At 40.4% G+C, this 19465-nt stretch overlaps 2 protein-coding genes across 3 annotated transcripts; both read left to right on the forward strand.

Moving 5' to 3' along the window:
• Positions 1–252: 252 nt before the first annotated feature.
• On the forward strand, positions 253–11512 carry LOC139946518 (alpha-N-acetyl-neuraminyl-2,3-beta-galactosyl-1,3-N-acetyl-galactosaminide alpha-2,6-sialyltransferase-like). Of its 2 annotated transcripts, none has more exons than XM_071944203.1 (6): positions 253–632; positions 5480–5556; positions 6909–7211; positions 7651–8066; positions 8491–8598; positions 9496–11512. In XM_071944203.1, the coding sequence occupies exons 1-6, from the start codon at positions 593–595 to the stop codon at positions 9776–9778; spliced, it is 1227 nt and encodes a 408-aa protein (XP_071800304.1). In that variant the 5' UTR covers positions 253–592; the 3' UTR covers positions 9779–11512. The 2 variants fall into 2 exon arrangements, with proteins under 2 accessions (XP_071800304.1, XP_071800305.1); XM_071944204.1 differs by lacking the exon at positions 253–632 and adding an exon at positions 4966–5284.
• Positions 11513–12090: 578 nt separating this feature from the next.
• On the forward strand, positions 12091–18170 carry LOC139946152 (alpha-N-acetyl-neuraminyl-2,3-beta-galactosyl-1,3-N-acetyl-galactosaminide alpha-2,6-sialyltransferase-like). Its single transcript, XM_071943772.1, has 6 exons — positions 12091–13082; positions 14287–14622; positions 15423–15727; positions 15954–16064; positions 16617–16724; positions 17484–18170. Exons 1-6 carry the CDS (start codon positions 13065–13067, stop codon positions 17836–17838), a joined length of 1233 nt encoding a protein of 410 aa, XP_071799873.1. The 5' UTR covers positions 12091–13064; the 3' UTR covers positions 17839–18170.
• The last annotated feature ends 1295 nt before the right edge of the window (positions 18171–19465 follow it).

Raw genomic sequence — 19465 nt, forward strand, 5'->3', positions numbered from 1 at the left:
TTTCTTACATTGTTTTATACTATCAACAGCTCTACATTGCTCGTTGACTAGAAAGTTTGTTTGATAACAATCATTTTTTAGTAAAATACCAATAGTGTGCTGTATCTTTAAGTTATTATAATATTATGTAGTGATGTGAAGTGTATAATACGGATGTACGAAGTGTTTGGGAGTGCCGGGCCCATATCAATGTTTGTAGAATCAGTAAAGCTAACAAACCATCTGATAACGCCACCAAACTCAAACACCTTTTTGCCAAATGCCGGACCTAGTACTCAGTCACCACTCGGCATGGACAGCCTAACATGAATGCCTCTTTCGGTTCGGCCAATATGTTACTTATAGGATGGAGGTAAAACTTTAAGTATTGCTGATCGAGAACATTATTTTTGAATAACTCAACATTCTTGACCCCCGAGTGGTGAACCATCGATGATAACGGGCCCAACCCCTGTGCCGGCTCGTGTAGTTCAGACTATATGGTTGCATAGATCATGCATAGGTCAATAACTTGCAATCATGAACATGAGTTTCAGTTTGTGAAATATTAATAAACATTGATTGCTTCTCGGAGTTTGGTTAAATTGCAGCTATGGTTCCTCGACGGAGTTTACGTGGTTTACTGACCATGGGTAAGTGTTTTCCTAAAGAATTACGAGTTTATGGGTTATGGAAGTACTTTGCAATAATCTTGAAAGTCGGTCTTGAAATCGCAGTCACGGGAATTGTTTCTTGAATTAATTTGCTGCACATGGCTTGCATATTGTATTGCTATGCCACCGTGTAGCTCCATGGTGCCACCATGTTCAGACTTCAGTCACAAAATGTACAACTTTTTTTGTTAAAATGCCCATGAAGTCAACCCACCGTGCACAGATCGTGGCCCAAGTATTCGGGATTCTCAAATAACAAACAGACAACAACCCCAACACGCCAGAGACAAACTTGAAGAACAAAACAATAAAACCATTATAATTAAAGTAAGTTAGATGCTTTGTTGTGTTACACAATAGTAGCATTATATTTATATTTAATGTTGTATTATTAATTGATTTTTGTTTAGCCTTTTATATATATAATCATATATAATCATTATCTAATAATTATGTCACAATAATTACATTCATAACTCCTGCATGTCACATTAGGAATTTATAATCATAGGGCTTAATTCTGAGCTTTATATCGGACAATATATAACCACTGAACCATGTAAAACCACGTCAACATTCATTCGCAATTTGAACGAACACCTGTTTTTTTTTTTGTTTTTTTTTTTTTTTTGGGGGGGGGCTAGTTGACAAACCAACTTAATTACGATTTGGTGTTAGTTTATCTGTTCCTGCAGCGGATTTCACCAAACGCTAGGATTTATCCTATCTCGAACATAGGAAGAGCATAGAGCACGTTAGTACGAGTAACCCTTTTTAACTTAGGAAGGGTTCAATGCGTCCTAACTTATATTACGGAATTTTAACTTGCCCCAAGTCCTAATGGTGATCCTGCAAGTTAGGAAGTTCGGTGAAATCGACGGCTGCGTCTGTTGTAGGAGTAAACGAAGAGAACTTGCGTGAGTTAAGGTTTGGTTGGACAAACAAAACACCTGTACAACTTGCTTCTTTGAATGGCTTTATCATGTTCCTTGCAATCAGCAAACAAAGATGACTAAGGTAATTCGGAACCGGATCTCGCCTTTGGCAATAAAGGTTATTTGCAAACAATCTGATTAAAGGTTGTTCTGGCTGCTTCAAGAGGGTCAAGTACAGGCTTACCATAGAAACGGACTGATTTGTAGACCAAACATACTACGCTGGCGGAGTTTTATCGCACAAAACCACTGCCCATCTCCCCCCCCCCCCCCCCCCCCCCACACACACACACCTTGTAGGATTGGGGTCTTATGGAATAGATGACAATGTAAGTTTATGGCGGATGTAAGTTGAATGGCACTTTACACACTATTGGTAATACTCAAAATATATATTAGCATAAAACTTACTTGGTATAACGAGCAACGGAGAGCTGTTGATAGTATAGTACAATGTGAGAACCACCTCTGAAGTAACGTAGTTTTTGAGACAGAGGCAATTTCTCACTGAATGAATAAAAAAAAACTTCTGGACGGAAGCCTTTTATTCCTATCTGATAGCACACTATTATATACAACCAGGGTGTTTTTTCTTCCGCAACTTCAATGACCAATTTATATGAGTCCAGATTTTCACAGGCTTGTCATTTTATGCATATGTTGAGATACACCAAGTGAGAATACTGGGCCCAATTTCATAGAGCTGCTTTACGGTCGATTTTGTGCTTAACGGGTGCACCTAGCAAGTGTTTCATTTCATAGCCTTGCTTAAGCAAGGTTTTTTTGCTTAAAACGGCGAGGCAAGCAAGCAAAAAGGGTCCTTAAAGCCCCATTGCTTAAGCACCCTGTTTAAGCGCCGGGCCCAGGGCCCAATTTCATAGAGCTGCTTAACGGTAAGCAAATGTTTTCGCTTAGCGTAGCAAAAATAATTGCTTAAAACCATTCGGATTACATGCTAAACGTACACGAGCTTAAGCACGTAAACAATCTGCGCGCGAAGATTTTATATCGTTTGCTTAAGCAAAACAGAAGAAGGCAGTGTATTTTGCACTGTGTGCATGGCCTAGGGCTGCTTAACGGTAAGCAAATATGTTGGCTTAACGTAGCAACAAAAATTGCTTAAGCGTAAACCTATTTCACCAGCGGTTGCTAGCTTAAGCACGTAAACAAACTGCGCGCGCAACATTTTAGATCGTTTGCTTAAGCGAAAAAGAAGAAGGTGCTGACAAAATGGCGAGCGAAATAAATGCGGAGTACACTCGAGTGGCGATAAAAAAAATTCTTCACCTTTTGTGTCTGATATGTATTATGTGTAATGGTTCAAAGTGCCCCTCGAAAGGTTTACACACTAACTTGAAAGTAAACAAGAAGATAATACATTGTACAGCATGATTCTGAAGCATTTTAGACACTCGTTTATTCGCTACACCTACCATACAAACGCACGTACAATCACCGCTGTGCCGGCACAATAACATCGTTTGCAATGAGTGTTGCAAAATGCACTGCCTTATTCTGTTTGCTTAAGCAAACGATTTAAAATCTCCGCGCGCAGATTGTTTACGTGCTTAAGCTCGTGTACGTTTAGCATGGAATCCGAATGGTTTTAAGCAATTATTTTTGCTACGTTAAGCGAAAAAAATTGCTTACCGTTAAGCAGCTCTATGAAATTGGGCCCTGGTCTTTACCAATCGTGCTCATGTGCCTTTGACCAATAACTGTTTCGGTTAGTGGTCAATGATTAACCAATAGCAAGCTCAACCGAAACAGTTAATTGGTTACACCGCGAAAAGATCGTATGAATTATGGTCGTTATGAGTTCAATTGCACAATTCACAAAATGTTAAGTATTATAAATAACCAGTGAATCAATACGCTGCACGCGTCAATTGGATACAAAGTCTTTAAAGGTCATTTTCACACGACAGCAGATTAGCGGGAGTCCCTTGCTTCACTAAAGCATGGACTGTTCAAAGTCCCTACATCTTCAATCTCAAATTTACCCCCAGTATTATGGTGAACCGTGTACAAACTTCCCCTGACAGCGCCCTCTGTTAAATCATCCCACTTCAGCCTATGCTGAGTTCCAATTACTTGGGACATGATATCTCTGGGGACAGATTTCCCGATGACACTCCGAGTGATGTTTGATCCGCACGAGAAACAATTATTACAAATAATAACATAAAAGCGTCCGAGGAAATAACTTAAAAATAACTTAAAAGTGAGGAACATAAAACGAAACCAGAGAACAACTCATCAGCTTAACAGGGTAGTTTTAACTATGAACAGATTTAGTAATAAAACTTAAATCATGATGATCCTCAAAACACGAAACTGTAACCAGATAAGGCGTTCCATATTATTAAATGATACACTTGATGGTTTGATCTTTGAGCCCATTATTTTGTTATACAACAAACTGGTTGACTTTAAAGTCACTGCGTGGTGGACAATGTGGTAATTACTAAAATAAAATAATGGTATAATGGTTGGTGTAAAAAAAAAGCTTACTCGGTAACGAGCAGTGGCGAGCTATTGATAGTCAGAACATTGAGAAACGGCTCCCTCTGGGTAACGAAGCTTTTGAGAAAACGGTAATATTTCACTCAATATTAAAATACTTCAGGTTTAAAGCCTGTTTTTTTTTTTCCATTTTTTTTTTTTTTTTTTTTTGCATCTGAAAGCACACAGTTATTTTGTGCAACCGGGGCTGTTCTTTCTTGCAAATTCGATGACAATTTGAGTCAAAATGTTCACAGATTTGATTTTGTTTGCATACAAATCCCAACATTGTTGGGATACACCAAGTGATGAGAATACTGGTCTTTGACAATTTTGACAAGGGTGTCAGATATCTTTAACTTTAATGGCAGTTTAAAGGAACACGTTGCCTTGGATCGGACGAGTTGGTCAAAACAAAAGCGTTTGTAACCGTTTTTTTAATAAAATGCGTATGGTTGGAAAGATGTTTTAAAAGTAGAATACAATGATCCACACAAGTTTGCCTCGAATATGCGTGGTTTTCCTTCTACTGTGCGAACTAACATGGTCGGCCATTTATGGGAGTCAAAATTTTGACCCCCATAAATGGCCGACGTGTTAGTCGACAAGGTAAAAGGAAAACCACGCAATTTCGAGGCATGTTTGTGTGGATCATTGTATTCTACTTTTACAACATCTTTCTACCCATATGCATTTTATAAAAAACGGTTACAAACGCTTTTCAAAGACCAACTCGACCGATCCAAGGCAACGTGTTCCTTTAATGTTGCAACATTAAACTGCCATTAAAGACAAGGCGCTCCATACTTGAACCAAGGACTTTGATCAGTGAAACCATTCGTCGCAATTCATGGATTACCACCAAGGCGTAAAGACTACACCGGATCGATACCTACGCCATACACAAAGTATAGCCTTTATTGTGTATCAGGAATAACTCTAATGATCAATAGTAACTGGTGCAGTGGGCTGCATGACAGTGAAACGAATACTTACAAGTGCATAATCGTCAACAACAACAACAACAACAACAACAACAACAACAACAACAGGAACATTCCTAGTTAAGGTTGTTCTATTTCCCTTGTTGGATGGTTTACCAATCGTCAAAGACGACATCTGGTGGATATAACTGGAAGTTTGCTCGTCGTTAAGCGCTATGTGTGGTGACTTGACTTATCATGACAGAAGGTATAGGTAATTTGTGTTTATAAGTTTGGAGCCATCTTTGTTTATCAAACTCAAATTGTAATGAGAGGTGAACATACCATAAGTAACAATCAATATGTTTATTAGAGGTTACATGCTGGGATAAATAATACTACATGTGTACAAAATGTATGGTGTTTTACCAAAACACTGATGTGTATTCCCTTTGTTCTTCAGGCAATTATCATGAGCGGCAACACGTGACTGGAGACAGGGAACATGGGTCCGGAGTGGCACAATTCGAATCCTTTTTTGTGAGTAATGTGTACTATTAATAATAATTATTATTATATATATTTAGACTGCGCATATCTGTCAATGAAGACTCCCAAGGCGCACAAAAAGGAATCGATCGGTAAGAACATAACATTATGGGTGCGTTAGTTCCCTGGGTTGACCCCGGTGTGTGGCGGGTTTTTTTTTCCAGGACGAACGTGGGTAATTATCTGCACACGGTTCGTCCTACAACAAAAAACCGCCACACACCGGGATCGACCTGGGGAAGCTAAACGAACGCACCCACAATAGTACATGCATAGGTAGTTTTTCTATTCTGACCCGCATACAATGCCCCCAAAAGATGTCGGATGTCGTACCATTGCCACCTCGTACCCTGGACACTTCGTATCTTCACTTCGTACCTTAATCAAATTGGTCACTTCATACCCGTGGTGGGGTACGAAGTGACCATCAGCGGAGTCACTTCGTACCCTCATTAAAATGTGTAGGTTTAATAAGTTAATGTGGTTGAGGTCTGGAGGCCTGACTGTAAACCGAGTCAAGATTCTTGAGCACAATGATACGACCAGAACTTTAGTTCGATAATACTTGAGTCAACTGAACGAAACTCTTTGGATTTGGATTTGGGGTCGAGTTGGTGACCCGGAGGAAAAATGGTGAAATTGGCACAAAATGTTCTGGTTGAATAAGGAAGGAACGAAAGGCCTACAGCTCTCATTGAAAACATAAATTTGAAAAGTGAGTCTGACTTTCATCGGGTAAAAGTTGGGACTAATCTCAGCTACATGACCTCCTTGATATAGGTATCTACCCGTCGAGAACATTCTGAGCTTATTTTGATGAATATTTGTAAGAGTTGGAGGGGTTTGTTACCAAAAGCCTCTCTGCCTGGTGCTTGTAGGCACTCCTGTGACCAATCAAGGTACTCAATGCGCCGAGTAGGTATACAAACTTAGATAGGTTATTAGGTTATATAAAGATAGGTTATTGCAGTGATGAATTCTGAGACCCAATTATGTAGCACTTTACAAGGGTTTTCAAGCCGCTACGGCGCATACAGCAGCCACAGCCAGGAACACCGGGCGAGCCCTTTCTCTTTTCGATAAGAGCACTGGGTGGGTTCTTTTACATGCGATACACAACACACGGAACCAACGGCTTTACGTCCCGTCCGATAGACGAAGTAAGTGTCTTGCTTAAGGACACAACTGTCACGGCTGGGGATTCGAACCCAGACTCAGCTGATCAGAAACACCATTCGGTGCTCTTAACCGCTCTCAATCTTAGAATTGACAAGCGATATATTTCGTTTCTGAACAACGTCACACTAAACTACTATTGGATTTACTTCTCTTTTCTCTTTCAGAAAGCTTATAAACTCCTGTGCCTGGTCCTAATGTATAGTGCGCTATGGACAACAATCTGTGTCGTCCTGGTCAATAGACACATACTCCCCAATTACGTTCGACAAACTGCGTATACTAATCACTGCGTACAGGCAGGGGAAGGTACTATATGCAGAGACGCACGGCTTAGTGGCAGCCCACAGGATGTGAACCCTACCACACCTACTTTGAAGACTGAGACTATAACCATCACGCCAACACCGAAACGTATTCCACAGAGATGGCTTGGACCTAAAGGATATGTCACACACGATAATAAAAGAGTGAGGCTAGCTTCTTATTCTAATTCACTTGTTAGGTGTTTGGGCCAACAGCCCGGAACACCTCTTATTTTTGTTAGTTTTTTGTTGATTTTATTGTTGATGTTGATGTTTTTGTTTTGCTTTTGTTGTTGTCATTGCTGTTGCTGCTGTTGTTGTTGTGTTTCTGTTTTGTCGCTATCATTGATGTTGTCGTTATCGTTGACGTTGTCGTTATCGTTGTCGTTGACGTTGTCGTTATCGTTGTCGTTGTCATCGACGTTGTTGTTGTCGTTGACGTTATCGTTGTCGTTGTCGTTGTCGTTGACGTTGTCGTTATCGTTGTCGTTGTCGTTGACGTTGTCGTTGTCGTTGACGTTATCGTTGTTGTCGTTGTCGTTGTCGTTGCATAACAATAACTAGTGTCATCATAACATAATTATATCAAATTTTCTATTTATAGTCGATAAAGAAGACGTGCGGCACCTGTGCAATCGTCAACAGTGCTGGTCGACTCATAGGATCCAAAGCCGGTCAGGACATCGATGAAGCGGACTGCGTCATCCGCATGAATGGCGCCCCCACGGCAACCTACGAAGCCGACGTGGGTACCAAGACAACATACAGGGTCATAGGTCACAGAAACTTTCCCAAGATGATGAAAACAATGAAGGAGAGGCGACACTACCTCGACGATGAGGCGACGAGGTCCGACCTTGTGGTCGTGTGGCATTACGGCGTCAACTGGAAGAAAAACTCCCCTGCAAGATGGAGCAAGGTGTTCTGTTCTATCTTTAAAAAGGCCACAGTCTACCTGGCGTCTGAGACGGCCATGAAACGAAACGAAGAAATGTTTTACGGAGAGCTTGACATCCAAAAGTAAGTTTTCACTTCGCGCGCAAACAACATTTCAGTTTTGTTTTTGTTTTAGGGTGAAAGTATTTGTTTGATCGTTTGTATGTTTCCCCCAATTGACCTGCTTATTAGTGTGTACATGTGATCGGCAGGTCGTAGACGACAGACGCAGTTATCGGACGTTCGATTTTTACACATTCGTGGTTTATTTAATAGAGGAAAACAGATTTAGCTTCAACAATTTCCAACAAGCTTCTTCATAAGTGTGGATCCATTAATAATTGTGAGGCTGTCAAATTATTGACTCATAATGAGTCTACGTGAACATGTATGGTAAATGAAGTTACACGCACTAAAATAAACAAAATAAACACGGAAACCTTGGGAAACTAGGCTAGCTTGTATCATTTCCAAATTGACACATTTTGTCTTATTTCCCACACTCTAGATCTAAGGTCAAAATATGGATGTCAACAGGCTGGGGAACGATGTTGTTTGCTCTTGATGTATGTGAAACCATCGATGTGTATGGGATGATCTATGAAGACTTCTGCAGGTAAAGTAGAAGAGCAAAGGTGGCTAAATCAGACAAGATAGCTGCAGTTTCATTGCTCATAAATACTGGTGCTGTTTCTGATACTGCTGCTGACATTGCTGCTTCTGCTGATGTTAGAGCTGCTGTAAATTGCTGCTGTTTATGCTGCTGCTGCTAGCTACGGTTACTCCTGCAGTTCATGTTGTTCAAGCTATTGGCGTTGCTGGTGTTGGTACTGCTGCTGTTATGTTGCTGTTTCTGACACGGATGTTTGTAGTGCTGTTGCTGGTGCATCTTATGTTGCTCATGTTACTGTTGCTTTTCTAATGTTGATGCTACTGTTGATGCTGCTGCTGCTGTTTTTATTGCAAAATTGCGTTTGGATTGGGCTGTGGTTTATTTATGTACATTATTCGTTATAATATTCCAAATATTTCGTGAGTCGGTTTCATGAGTTAGTCCTAACTTGACTAGTCCTAGGAGATTTTTAAAAACTTAAGGCTCGTCCTGAGTTGGATGAGCATTAAACTCGTCCTAACTCTAGATAAGATTAGTCTTAGGCTCTTTATGATATCATGGAGGTAGGTGAAATCCAACCAGACCAGGGCCCATTCATGACTCTGCTTACAGTAAGCACCTAATCGGCGCTTACCGAAGTAAAGAAGTGTGTGCTTATACGTCAAGCGTATTTCACGGGCTAGTGGGAATTATATGCTTAACCTACTCAGCTAGGAAGAAATTCGGTGCCTGCACGTAAGCGGAGAATGGTGATCGTATGCGCAAAATCCGACGGTAAGCAGAGCCATGAAATTTGACCCTGGTTTCCTCTCGTCAGTTCGCCAAACTAATTCACATTAACTAACCGAAAGTCACAGCCTCCTGTAATGATTGTGCTTTGTTTCGTCTTGTCCCAAACAGTGAACACCCGAATGACACCTACTCGTACCACTACTTTGACAAGGCCCGAACCGAGTGCAGCTACTACGTAAGCAGTGAACGACAAACACAAAAGGGTCATAAGTTTCTTACAGAGAAAGCTATATTCGCCAAGTGGGCCGCCATGTACGGCATTGTCTTCCACGAACCATCATGGGACGGTCACTTGAAGAATAGTGGCAATGACACTGTGGTGGACACACTGTTTAAGAGAACGTTTAGGGACTACGAAGAGCAACGGGAAAGTAACAGCACCAAGTCGTGACGAATGATAAAATGAACATCCATGCATGTGTTATTTCAATCTCGTTTTCAGGAAATTAAATGCAGCTACTACGCAAGCAGTGAACGACAAACACTAAATTGCTTCGTGTTTAACCTTCTTTTTAAATAAACGAGATTAAAAAGTTCGGCTGGCGCATCATGAGAAGACAATCAGCATTGTTGTTTACTGACTGTGACCGATAAGGTCACAATGTCCACCGAGACAGAAGTGTTGATCACGTAGAGCATGGGTTTTCTATTTTGTGAGCTGTGCGTCTATGATACTCTGTCTCATTTGAAGCAGGGGTTTTGTCACGTTGGTCTACCGTCGTCTTCCAGCCAAGGTGTGGTTGAACCTGGGCCCAATTTCATAGCGCTGCTAGGCACACAAATTTGCTTAGCATGAAATTCCTCCCTTTATAAAAACAGGAATGCCGACCAAATTTCCACGTGATTTTCAGGACTAGCAAACAACAGCTAAATACCAGTAAGAAGCAACATGCAAAGACTGGAAATTTGGATGGCATTCCTGTTTTTATCAAGGAACAAATGTCATGCTAAGCAAATGTTGGTGCTTAGCAGCGCTATGAAATTGGGTCATGGTTGAGATAGGGAGGGAGGAAAACCAAGATGGCCAGACCGTAATGAATGTCGGTTCAAAACTGTGTAGACGATTTACAATAATAATAATGATAGATAGACAGTTGGTTCTTGTTTTCCCCTTCTTTTTGCTTAAGAAAATGAATTATAATCATTAGTATGTTGATGTATAGCACGGCGAAATAATATGCCAAATCAGTCAAATTTGTTGCACGATTTTTCAAAAACTTTTTAAAACAATATAAATTGGTGACTCTTAGTCAGTAACACGAAAATCGAAAAGCTGTCATCATAATCCCCCAAAATTTGTTTTTTTAACAATTTGGTAATGTTACTCCAAATATGCATTGCCATTATCAACTCACATGGGATTGAGCGCATGGTGAGCTGTTGATATTATAAAACATTATCAGAAACCACTAACCTTTGAAAGAATGTTGCTATTTATAGAAGGGAGTACTTTTATCAAAATGGTTCTGAAAAAGGCTTCAGGCATGAAGCCTAATTTCTCCAAAGCACGCGAAGTATGATTTTTTTACTTCTTTTTTTCTAGCAACTTCGATGTCCAAATGAGCCCAACAGTCCAAATAATAAACCACAAGGGAAACTGACTGGGTACATTTTTAAATGATTTTTTTAGGATTGACCAAAGAAAAATTGACTAGAGCGGGATTTGAACCAACGACCTCCGGTTTAACGTGCCGGCGCTCTACCAACTGAGCTATCTAGCCCTATGTTGGTGGTCTCCCAATTTTGTCAATATCTTTGTTCGGGGGTGCCTGTCAGAAGCCATTAAACCGCAAACTGCCGTATAGCCAGGGATCACACCCGGGTAACGATACAACCTGAGAAGCGGCAGACAGGGGATCACCTTATTAATGCATTATATTGGGATACTCACAGAGAGGTTACTGGAAGGTCTTTGATATTATTATTAAACCCAAAACAATCACCTGCATGCATGCAATGGTAAGCAACTATAAATGTCAATGTGTTTTGGTATAGAGACCATTGTTCTTTCAATCGCCAACGTTTGAAACCGCAACCAGTAGCAACCTTGCGCCATGTTTGTACAAAGTCATAACTACAGTATTGTATGCACTATTTTAGGTAAATAAATTCAAAGTAAAGCTGACTCAAGTATAGAGATGTTTCGTCATTATCGCTCTTTTTTCCATGTCCGACTTAGCAAAACATTTACCTGATCTCCAATTTCCCTGTGTCGGTGTTGATGAAACGTGTTCAGTTGAAAATGATTGCAGTATCAAATAATAACATATTATTGTTAAAAAGGGATTTTTTTTATTTTTGGATGAGCAAAGCCCAAACTGCTAACCTACCACATTTTGGAAAAGTAAAAAAAAAAGAATTTTAGAGAATATACGTGATTTGTTTTTCATAATAGACTTGTTAAACATTATGTGAATGTTTTGTTTGTGATGTAGCATTGATCGCGATGGATGATTAAATACGTACATTGGGTCACGTACCATTCAAACGAATGTGCCTAGTACGATGGGGGGCGGGCGGGAGTAGTCTGGTTCCTTTTTGTTTAATGAGTATCTGCATCCACGGGTGGTGTTGGATACGGGAAACACGACCAAGATGGTGGCAGCATGAAAGGTCCGTAGCCTAGTGATAAGCGTACAGCCACTTGGGGGTCTTCCCTCATTGGGAGGGGGGGGGGGGGGGGCTTGTCACACCAAAGTCGCGCTGACTTGAGGCAATGCTTATAGCACAACCAACTTGCCACATCGCGTAATTTTTAGAGACATTCTTCGGTGTAGCTAAAAGCACGAGACACACAGTGCGAAAACTGTCTCGCCATTGTCACACCAAGGCAAGGCAGAGACCTTACTCCTTGGTCTTTACTAAGCTCTGAAACCAAGTGAAAAGGGAAATCTGATTGCTAGTTGGTTTGAAAAATTTGTTTTCTCTCTCTTTGATATGCCAAAGAGATACCTAGAAAACATGTTGCCTGCAATTATTATAATAGTTGCATGTATGCAAAGACATTTTTCTCCATGGTATAATACCATTAAAGATGAATTGAATTGAAAGACATGGCTCTAAGTATAACCTTAGAGCGAAGCTACCTCTTGGTCATAAATAAATACGGTAACTCAGGGGATTTCCATTGACCCAGCAACATGCACCAATACTACCTTCTGAATCTTATTTATTAAATGTAGAGCAAATACCGATGATTGGATCAAACGAAAACACCATCTAAACATAGGGCCGTGTATTTTTAAATGTCTACAGCTTTTTGTTTGTTCCTCTCTCTCTCAAGCAAAATCTGGTTGAATATTTGGACACCCTCTGGTTGGCACAGCAAACATCTCAACACACAAAAGATGATGTTGTGCCACGAGCGTCCAACAAGCCGGCGTAAAAAGAAAGATAAACATTTATTATGTAACAAGATTGCTGAAGACACCTAAGTGTGTCTTCATTGAGTTTCCACTGCTAGCTAAATTTGCCATCCGTCAGTCTGGGTGTTTCGCAGTAGCTTTGTGGTTTGACCATGGAGGTATAATGGTTTGACTTCGGGGTGCCAGGCCTAAGGACCATGGAGTGAGTTGCGTTGCCCGCAGTATTTTGTATAATCTGATGTCTGGTCAAAAGACTGGAATATTTTGTACAGCAGGAAACCTACAGAGAACTGATGGCCGAGTGTCTCAAAGATGGCTCGATTCAATTGTGTGAGTTTAAACTTTTATTAACAATTTCTTTAGCAACCGAAAACAAGAAGGGGGTCCGCCATTACATGGTTTCGATTATTGATGTTTAAACAATAATATAAGAACAGAGATAACCAAACCAAGGTTGTTTGCCTGATGTCTTTTTTGTCCGAATCCACACGGTTTGTGTTTTGACTCCCGGCTTAACTGTGTCAATTATTTTGAAAATGTATGCTTTCAGTATAGGGCATTAAACGGGCGAAGCCCAAAACTCCAAGCCCAAAACTGTTAATTTTTTCACAGTTCGCAAACTGGGCCAACATAACATTCATGCGCAACACATAAATTACAAAAAAAAGTATCCTGCTCTATAAATCATGAGAACAAACAATACAAACGTTCGATTAAATGTTAAATCAAAGTTAGGCTAAACTGAATTTGACCGAAAATGTTCAATCAAATTTATATTAATCATGCATTAATCATGCAGACTTTTTAACATATATGTACTTCATTTTAAGAGGAATTTAAAATGGGAATGCAGACAGTGTAACGAAAACATAAACATCAAGAAAGAGTCAGTGTCTCAAGACTTTTAGAAGAAGTCATGGAATGGGACCGGTAACTGACAGGAGACCGTATAACTATCTCCGTCCAACGTTCAAGACAAACTTAAAATATCACTTGTTCAAACAAGAGAACTCGCACAATCCTCAGTCCTAACTAAATGTGGTCTTGATCGTGAATCGCCATGAGCACCATATTTAGGAGGATACCGATGCTAAAAAGTAGTCTTTATTATTATAAGAAGCAATTGTATAAGTACTCTCTAAAATGTAAAAGAGTGAAAACACCACTCTTTACTTTTCGAGCTGTCCCTTACATGGCTCTTCAAAAAGAGTGGTGGTTATTTCACTCTTTTAGAGGGGTTTCACTCCATGACTGAGTGAAAAATCACTCAAAAAGATGCAAACTTCAATCTAAAAGAGCGGAAGACCACTCGAAAAAGAGTTGTCCTTCCTATGGCTCTTCAAAGAGTGATTTTTTTTTTCTATTTTACATTAAGAGAGCAGTGAGTATATTGACCCAGAAGGGTCAGGCGCTACGGGACACTGATCTGGGTCATGTCTGACCCAGCTCAGGTTTTTTGTCTTGTTTTAGAGTACATGGGGTTTAATATTGCAATGTTCCTTTTAATGTTCCTTTAGTTATTGTTGTCTTGCAGTCCATTATCAAGCTGTTCGGATCGTTGTGCTTCTACAGTGCAATCGTAACGCTCGTGATTGTCTCGTATTTTAAAACTGCTCAAGTCAACCAGAGGGTTTGGTGGACGTCGAACCATCTATCAACCACTAGACCCTTGCCAGGCGCTACCAAGTACATCCATCCGGACATCCGGAACGCCATCAGGAGCAGGCGGAACAAATGGAACCAATTGGATTACACGGAACAAAAAATAACTCTTTTGAATGACACCACGGAGTACAACATAACCAAGCACGTCATCAAGCCAGAACATTCGCCCGGACACAATGGGTATGTTACCTTCAAAGACAGAAAGGTAGGTGTGTTTTTTTTGGTTTTTTGTTTGTTTTTTTTTGTGGGGGGGGGAGGGGTGGGGGCACACGATTATTTCCTGACGCCCTTCTATTTCCTTCTTTCGATTAGATAATATTATCATGACAGGTATAAGAGTGACAAAGTAACAACGATTGTGTATAAAGTCAGGGGAATTATTATCGTCATAGACGTACCTGCTAGCAATGGTTTAATGTTTTCTTGGCCTAACATCTTCTCCCGATAAAGTTCTTTACCGCCCTCTATCGGTAAAGCTTCATATTTTAATATCATTTTTTTTTTTCACGGGGCAGAAACATACCCGATTTTAGCAGAGTGCTTTTAAAATGCAGCTTTCATATATGGCTTAAATTGCATAATACAAGCCATAGTTGCAACTACAGCAGAAACTGACTCCCAAATTCTCCTCACGCCTTTTCCAGCCACCACCAAAGCATGGGAATGGGGCTTCCCACTATGTGTACATTTCGAGTAGATCCTCAAAAAGAGTGTTTTTATTTTTCACTCTTTTATAGGGGTTTCACTCCAGGACAAACTGCAAATAGTGCACTCTTAGTTGTCACCATAGTGTCTGCCATATCTCAAAATAAGGCTAGTGGGGAAATCTTTCCCCCGGAGATTCTGTGTCCCCCATTATGGGTGGGAGGAGGTTGATTCGAAAGAGGGCGCTATCAAAAGAAGATGGTACACAATTCGCCATACGGGGGGACAGCATCTCCTGCCACACCCGACCCATTAAAGTTGACATTAGACTTCTTGTTTTTGGTTCTCCACACTTTGCAGCCAATATCCAAGCAATGCAGCTCCTGTGCAATCGTCAACAGCGCTGGTCGACTCATAGGATCCAAAGCTGGTGGCGTCATCGATGAAGCGGACTGCGTCATCCGTATGAATGCCGCCCCGACGGCAACCTACGAAGCCGACGTGGGTACCAGGACAACCTTCAGGGTCATGGGTCACCGTAACTTTCCCAAGATGATGGGATCTATGACAGACAGGAGTCGGTACCTGGAGGATAAGGCGACCTTGTCTGACATTGTAGTTGTCTGGCACTACCAGGTGGATTGGATTCAGAATTCTCCCTCTCGGTAATTTATTAGACTTTACAATAATTTTACAGTTCCTTTTATGTAGTTTTGTAGTATTTTTAAAGGTTTCACTTACAGGTAACAGCTGGTCATGGCCTAATTACATGTTGGTGGGCTTAAATTGGGAACATTATTTAATATCATTTTGCCTTTACATTTTGCTGTTCGGCGCTTTGAGGAATGTTGTATTCATAATGCGCTACAAATACTGTTTTATTATTATCAGGTGGTGCAAGACGTACGCTAGTATGTATCCTAACGCCGCTGTGTATCTAGCATCGGAAGACGTTATGAGACGAAACGAGATGATATTCTACAAGGAACTAAACGTCTCAAAGTAAGCTTCTAAATTAGTGTTAAATTGCAGAGGTCTTGGGTTCGAATCCCACCCGAGTGATATGCCTGTGATTTTTGTTTTTCAAAGAATGTATGTAAGTACCGAGTATACAGTGCTAACAGACATCGGTGTATTATTATGGGTAAAAACCAAAATGAATATTCTTTATCCTCGATGCAAATCATTTTAACATCTACTATGTCACACTGTATTGGTTTAAGAATGACATGGATGGGGCATAGTAACAGACGGGTAGTGTTGAATACAGTACTATATATGTTCAATAGCCAGTGTCACGGGAAAAATCTGTCCACCTGAGATTATTTTAATTGGAAATTAATATGGGCTGAAGGTGGGTGATTCGAAAGAGGGCGCTATCAGAAGTAGTTTGTACACAGTTTGCCGTAGGGGGGGGGGGGACATTATCTCCTGCCACGCGGGAGGTCGTGGGTTCGAATCCTCCCAACAAACCTCTGAAAACACAAATAAGTCACTCTTCATATGTTCTATGTTCAAACCATAGTACATCTTTCTCATTCTGCAATACTTTAGGTCGACAGTAAAAATATGGATGTCAACAGGCTGGGGAACGATGTTGTTTGCTCTTGATGTATGTGAAACCATCGAAGTGTATGGGATGATCTATGAAGACTTCTGCAGGTAATCTCAACACATAATACCCAGTTCATAAGAGTAAACCAGTAAATTATTGCCGTTGCCCTTGTTTTCTTTCGTTGTCAGTCCCGCATTCAAGCCGCACTCCCACCCCTTTTTCCTTTTTTTTTCTGAGGGATGGGTGATTTTGTAACTGAAGATTGTGTGGTTTATAACTGGAGGGACGGGACATTCTTTGTGGCAATACGGCTTTGTAGAGGTGCTGGTCACCCGTTCCTCCTTGCCACTTACTTGCTTGGTATTTTTAATCAAACTGTTTTCTTTATATCTTATCTATGCCATTGTAAAGCGTAGTTAAACTAAATCTAAAATGACGTCACAAGTCCAAACACCAACCCCAGTGAGGTCAATGGAGACATATCATTGGCTGAGTGTTGTGTGCGGCGCGTACATGTACCTACGTGCACCTTTCCATTGGTTGACTAAGTGTACCTTACCTAGTGTTTACACACAAAGTGTTTAATTTGTTTCTTGCCACCATGCCATGGAATATGTATCGGCAACCTTACTTGCTAGTGTCTCATGTCAAAAGGCTGGTTTTTACTTTCAAATGCCATTACTTGAAGTCAAACGTCTCAACTTTTCTTACTTACAAAAATTCCACAAAAAATGAAGCTAAATGTACGATTAATGTAGACCAAATACATCCTAGCCCAACAGGGAATGAACGTTCATAACCAAAGTTTCAAATCCTACTTGTTCATAACCTACTGTTTTTTGCCTATTTGTTTTTTTCCCATCTAGCAAGCACCCAAACGACACCTACTCCTACCACTACTTCGACAATGTACGCACGGAATGTGCTTACTACACAAAGAGCGAAAAGGGTACACAAACCGGCCACAAATTCCTCACTGAGAAAGCTGTTTTTGCCAAGTGGGCCGCCATGTACGGCATCGTCTTCCACGAACCATCATGGGATGGTCACCTGAAGGGGTACGACGAAAACACGGTGGTTGACACACTGTTTAAGAGAACGTTCAAGGAGTACGAACGGACCGGACGCCGACACCAGAAACAATCCCCGTTAATTGTCAAACGAAAAGTGAATCGTAAACAAAAGCCGGCGGTACTCCACAAGATCTTACGAGGCCACTAGAGGGCGCACTTTTGCTGATTGCAGACCTTTGAACTTGGCGAGAGGTGCCGCTTTTAATCACCGACAGTATATGCACGCGAAACTCTTATTATTTTGTTATTTTTATTTGAACGACAGAGAGGTGCAATTGGCATAATTCAAGCAGTACAATGATGCCCCTGCAACTAAAAACCGTTTGCAACAGCTATCAAGCAACGCTTGGTAACTCCTCTAGAAAAAGAAGGGGAAAAACATCCAGGTTTACTTACTTTAAAATGTAAGACTTTTTTAAATCTACCTTTCTTCGAGTGGCATTACGTGTTTTTTATTAACGAATAATTTTAACATCTTAACATGACAATCTTTAATAAAGTATGAAACAAAAACAAGTCTGATTTGTGTACTTTCACTTTTTTTATTTCAAACATTGTTTTAAAATAATAATAATAAGTTGTCAAACTCGTTTAAACTATCAAAAACGTGCATTGGCACTTTCTTAGAAATAAGCAACGTGGAATACACATTAGAGTTTAGTCGACCTTTAATGGCATTTTACTGGAATCAAAGGTCACACATTTAGCATAATGGCATGAGTGGTTAAATCAATCTTTGGTAAATAATTGCATCTTCAACATGTTTGCTGTCATTTTGAAGGCTCCATTTTCTTACTGAATTGACACCAACTTTAACTCCATCAACTTGATTTAATTGTAACTCCATCGAACACATCAAAACAGCAACCGGTGATTAGCCAATACCCCCAATGATATATCAATACCCCCCAACGTGAAAACTGGACAGTGAGCAAGCTTCATTACACATGAACTGCCATATAACTCAGATAGGTCACGTTAAAACTGTACACTGAGAAAGTTGCAACAGGGGCCGCTGTACGCCATCTCCAGTCCAAATGCATCAGAGCCCGAAATGAGAAGACTAGTGCGGCACCCTGTATTCGTTTTGGACACAAAATGACTTATAATCAGAACTCTCTAAGCCCCTTTTCGAAACCACGGCTTGTTTTTGCTCTGCGTACGTGCACACTGCACAGGGCTTCAGACGAACAAAACGGAGCCTGAAGCCGAAGCCGTGGATTCGAAAAGGGCATTTATTTTACGGCTCTTGGCTGTGTCAACGTGTCGCGGTTGTGGCAACGTTGCCAAGGCCTTTACTTCATCCATGCTTCAACCATGGTTCTCAAACCAACGGCGCAGTAGTAGCCGCTAAGTACATAGTCATATACAAATGTAAATACTCATCATTCTATGATAAACAATACAAGGAGAAAGTCAACCTTGCCTGTCGATACATCAAAACAGTTATTCACAATTATCAGTTATCTTGTTTTGTTTGCAAAAAGAGTTGACAGATTATCAAAAGCAACCACCATAAGCATGTAAATGAGTATTTAAAAACGAGCAATCGTAGTAACCGTAGTAACCGTTCTCCATGACTTTTTTACTTCCTTTAAAAAATATATATAAATAAAGCAAAAAAAACAACAAACGGGTGTACACGTTTGGACCCCCTAATACTTGATTATACTTATTCACGACTGAAATATTTGATTAAAAACGAACTATTGCGGAGTTTTACGGTGGTGTTAAACATGATTGTTTCAAAAAAAATTTGTTATCTGTTCCAGCAT

The sequence above is a fragment of the Asterias amurensis genome, chromosome 13 (assembly GCF_032118995.1).
Source record: "Asterias amurensis chromosome 13, ASM3211899v1".
NCBI lineage: Eukaryota > Metazoa > Echinodermata > Asteroidea > Forcipulatida > Asteriidae > Asterias > Asterias amurensis.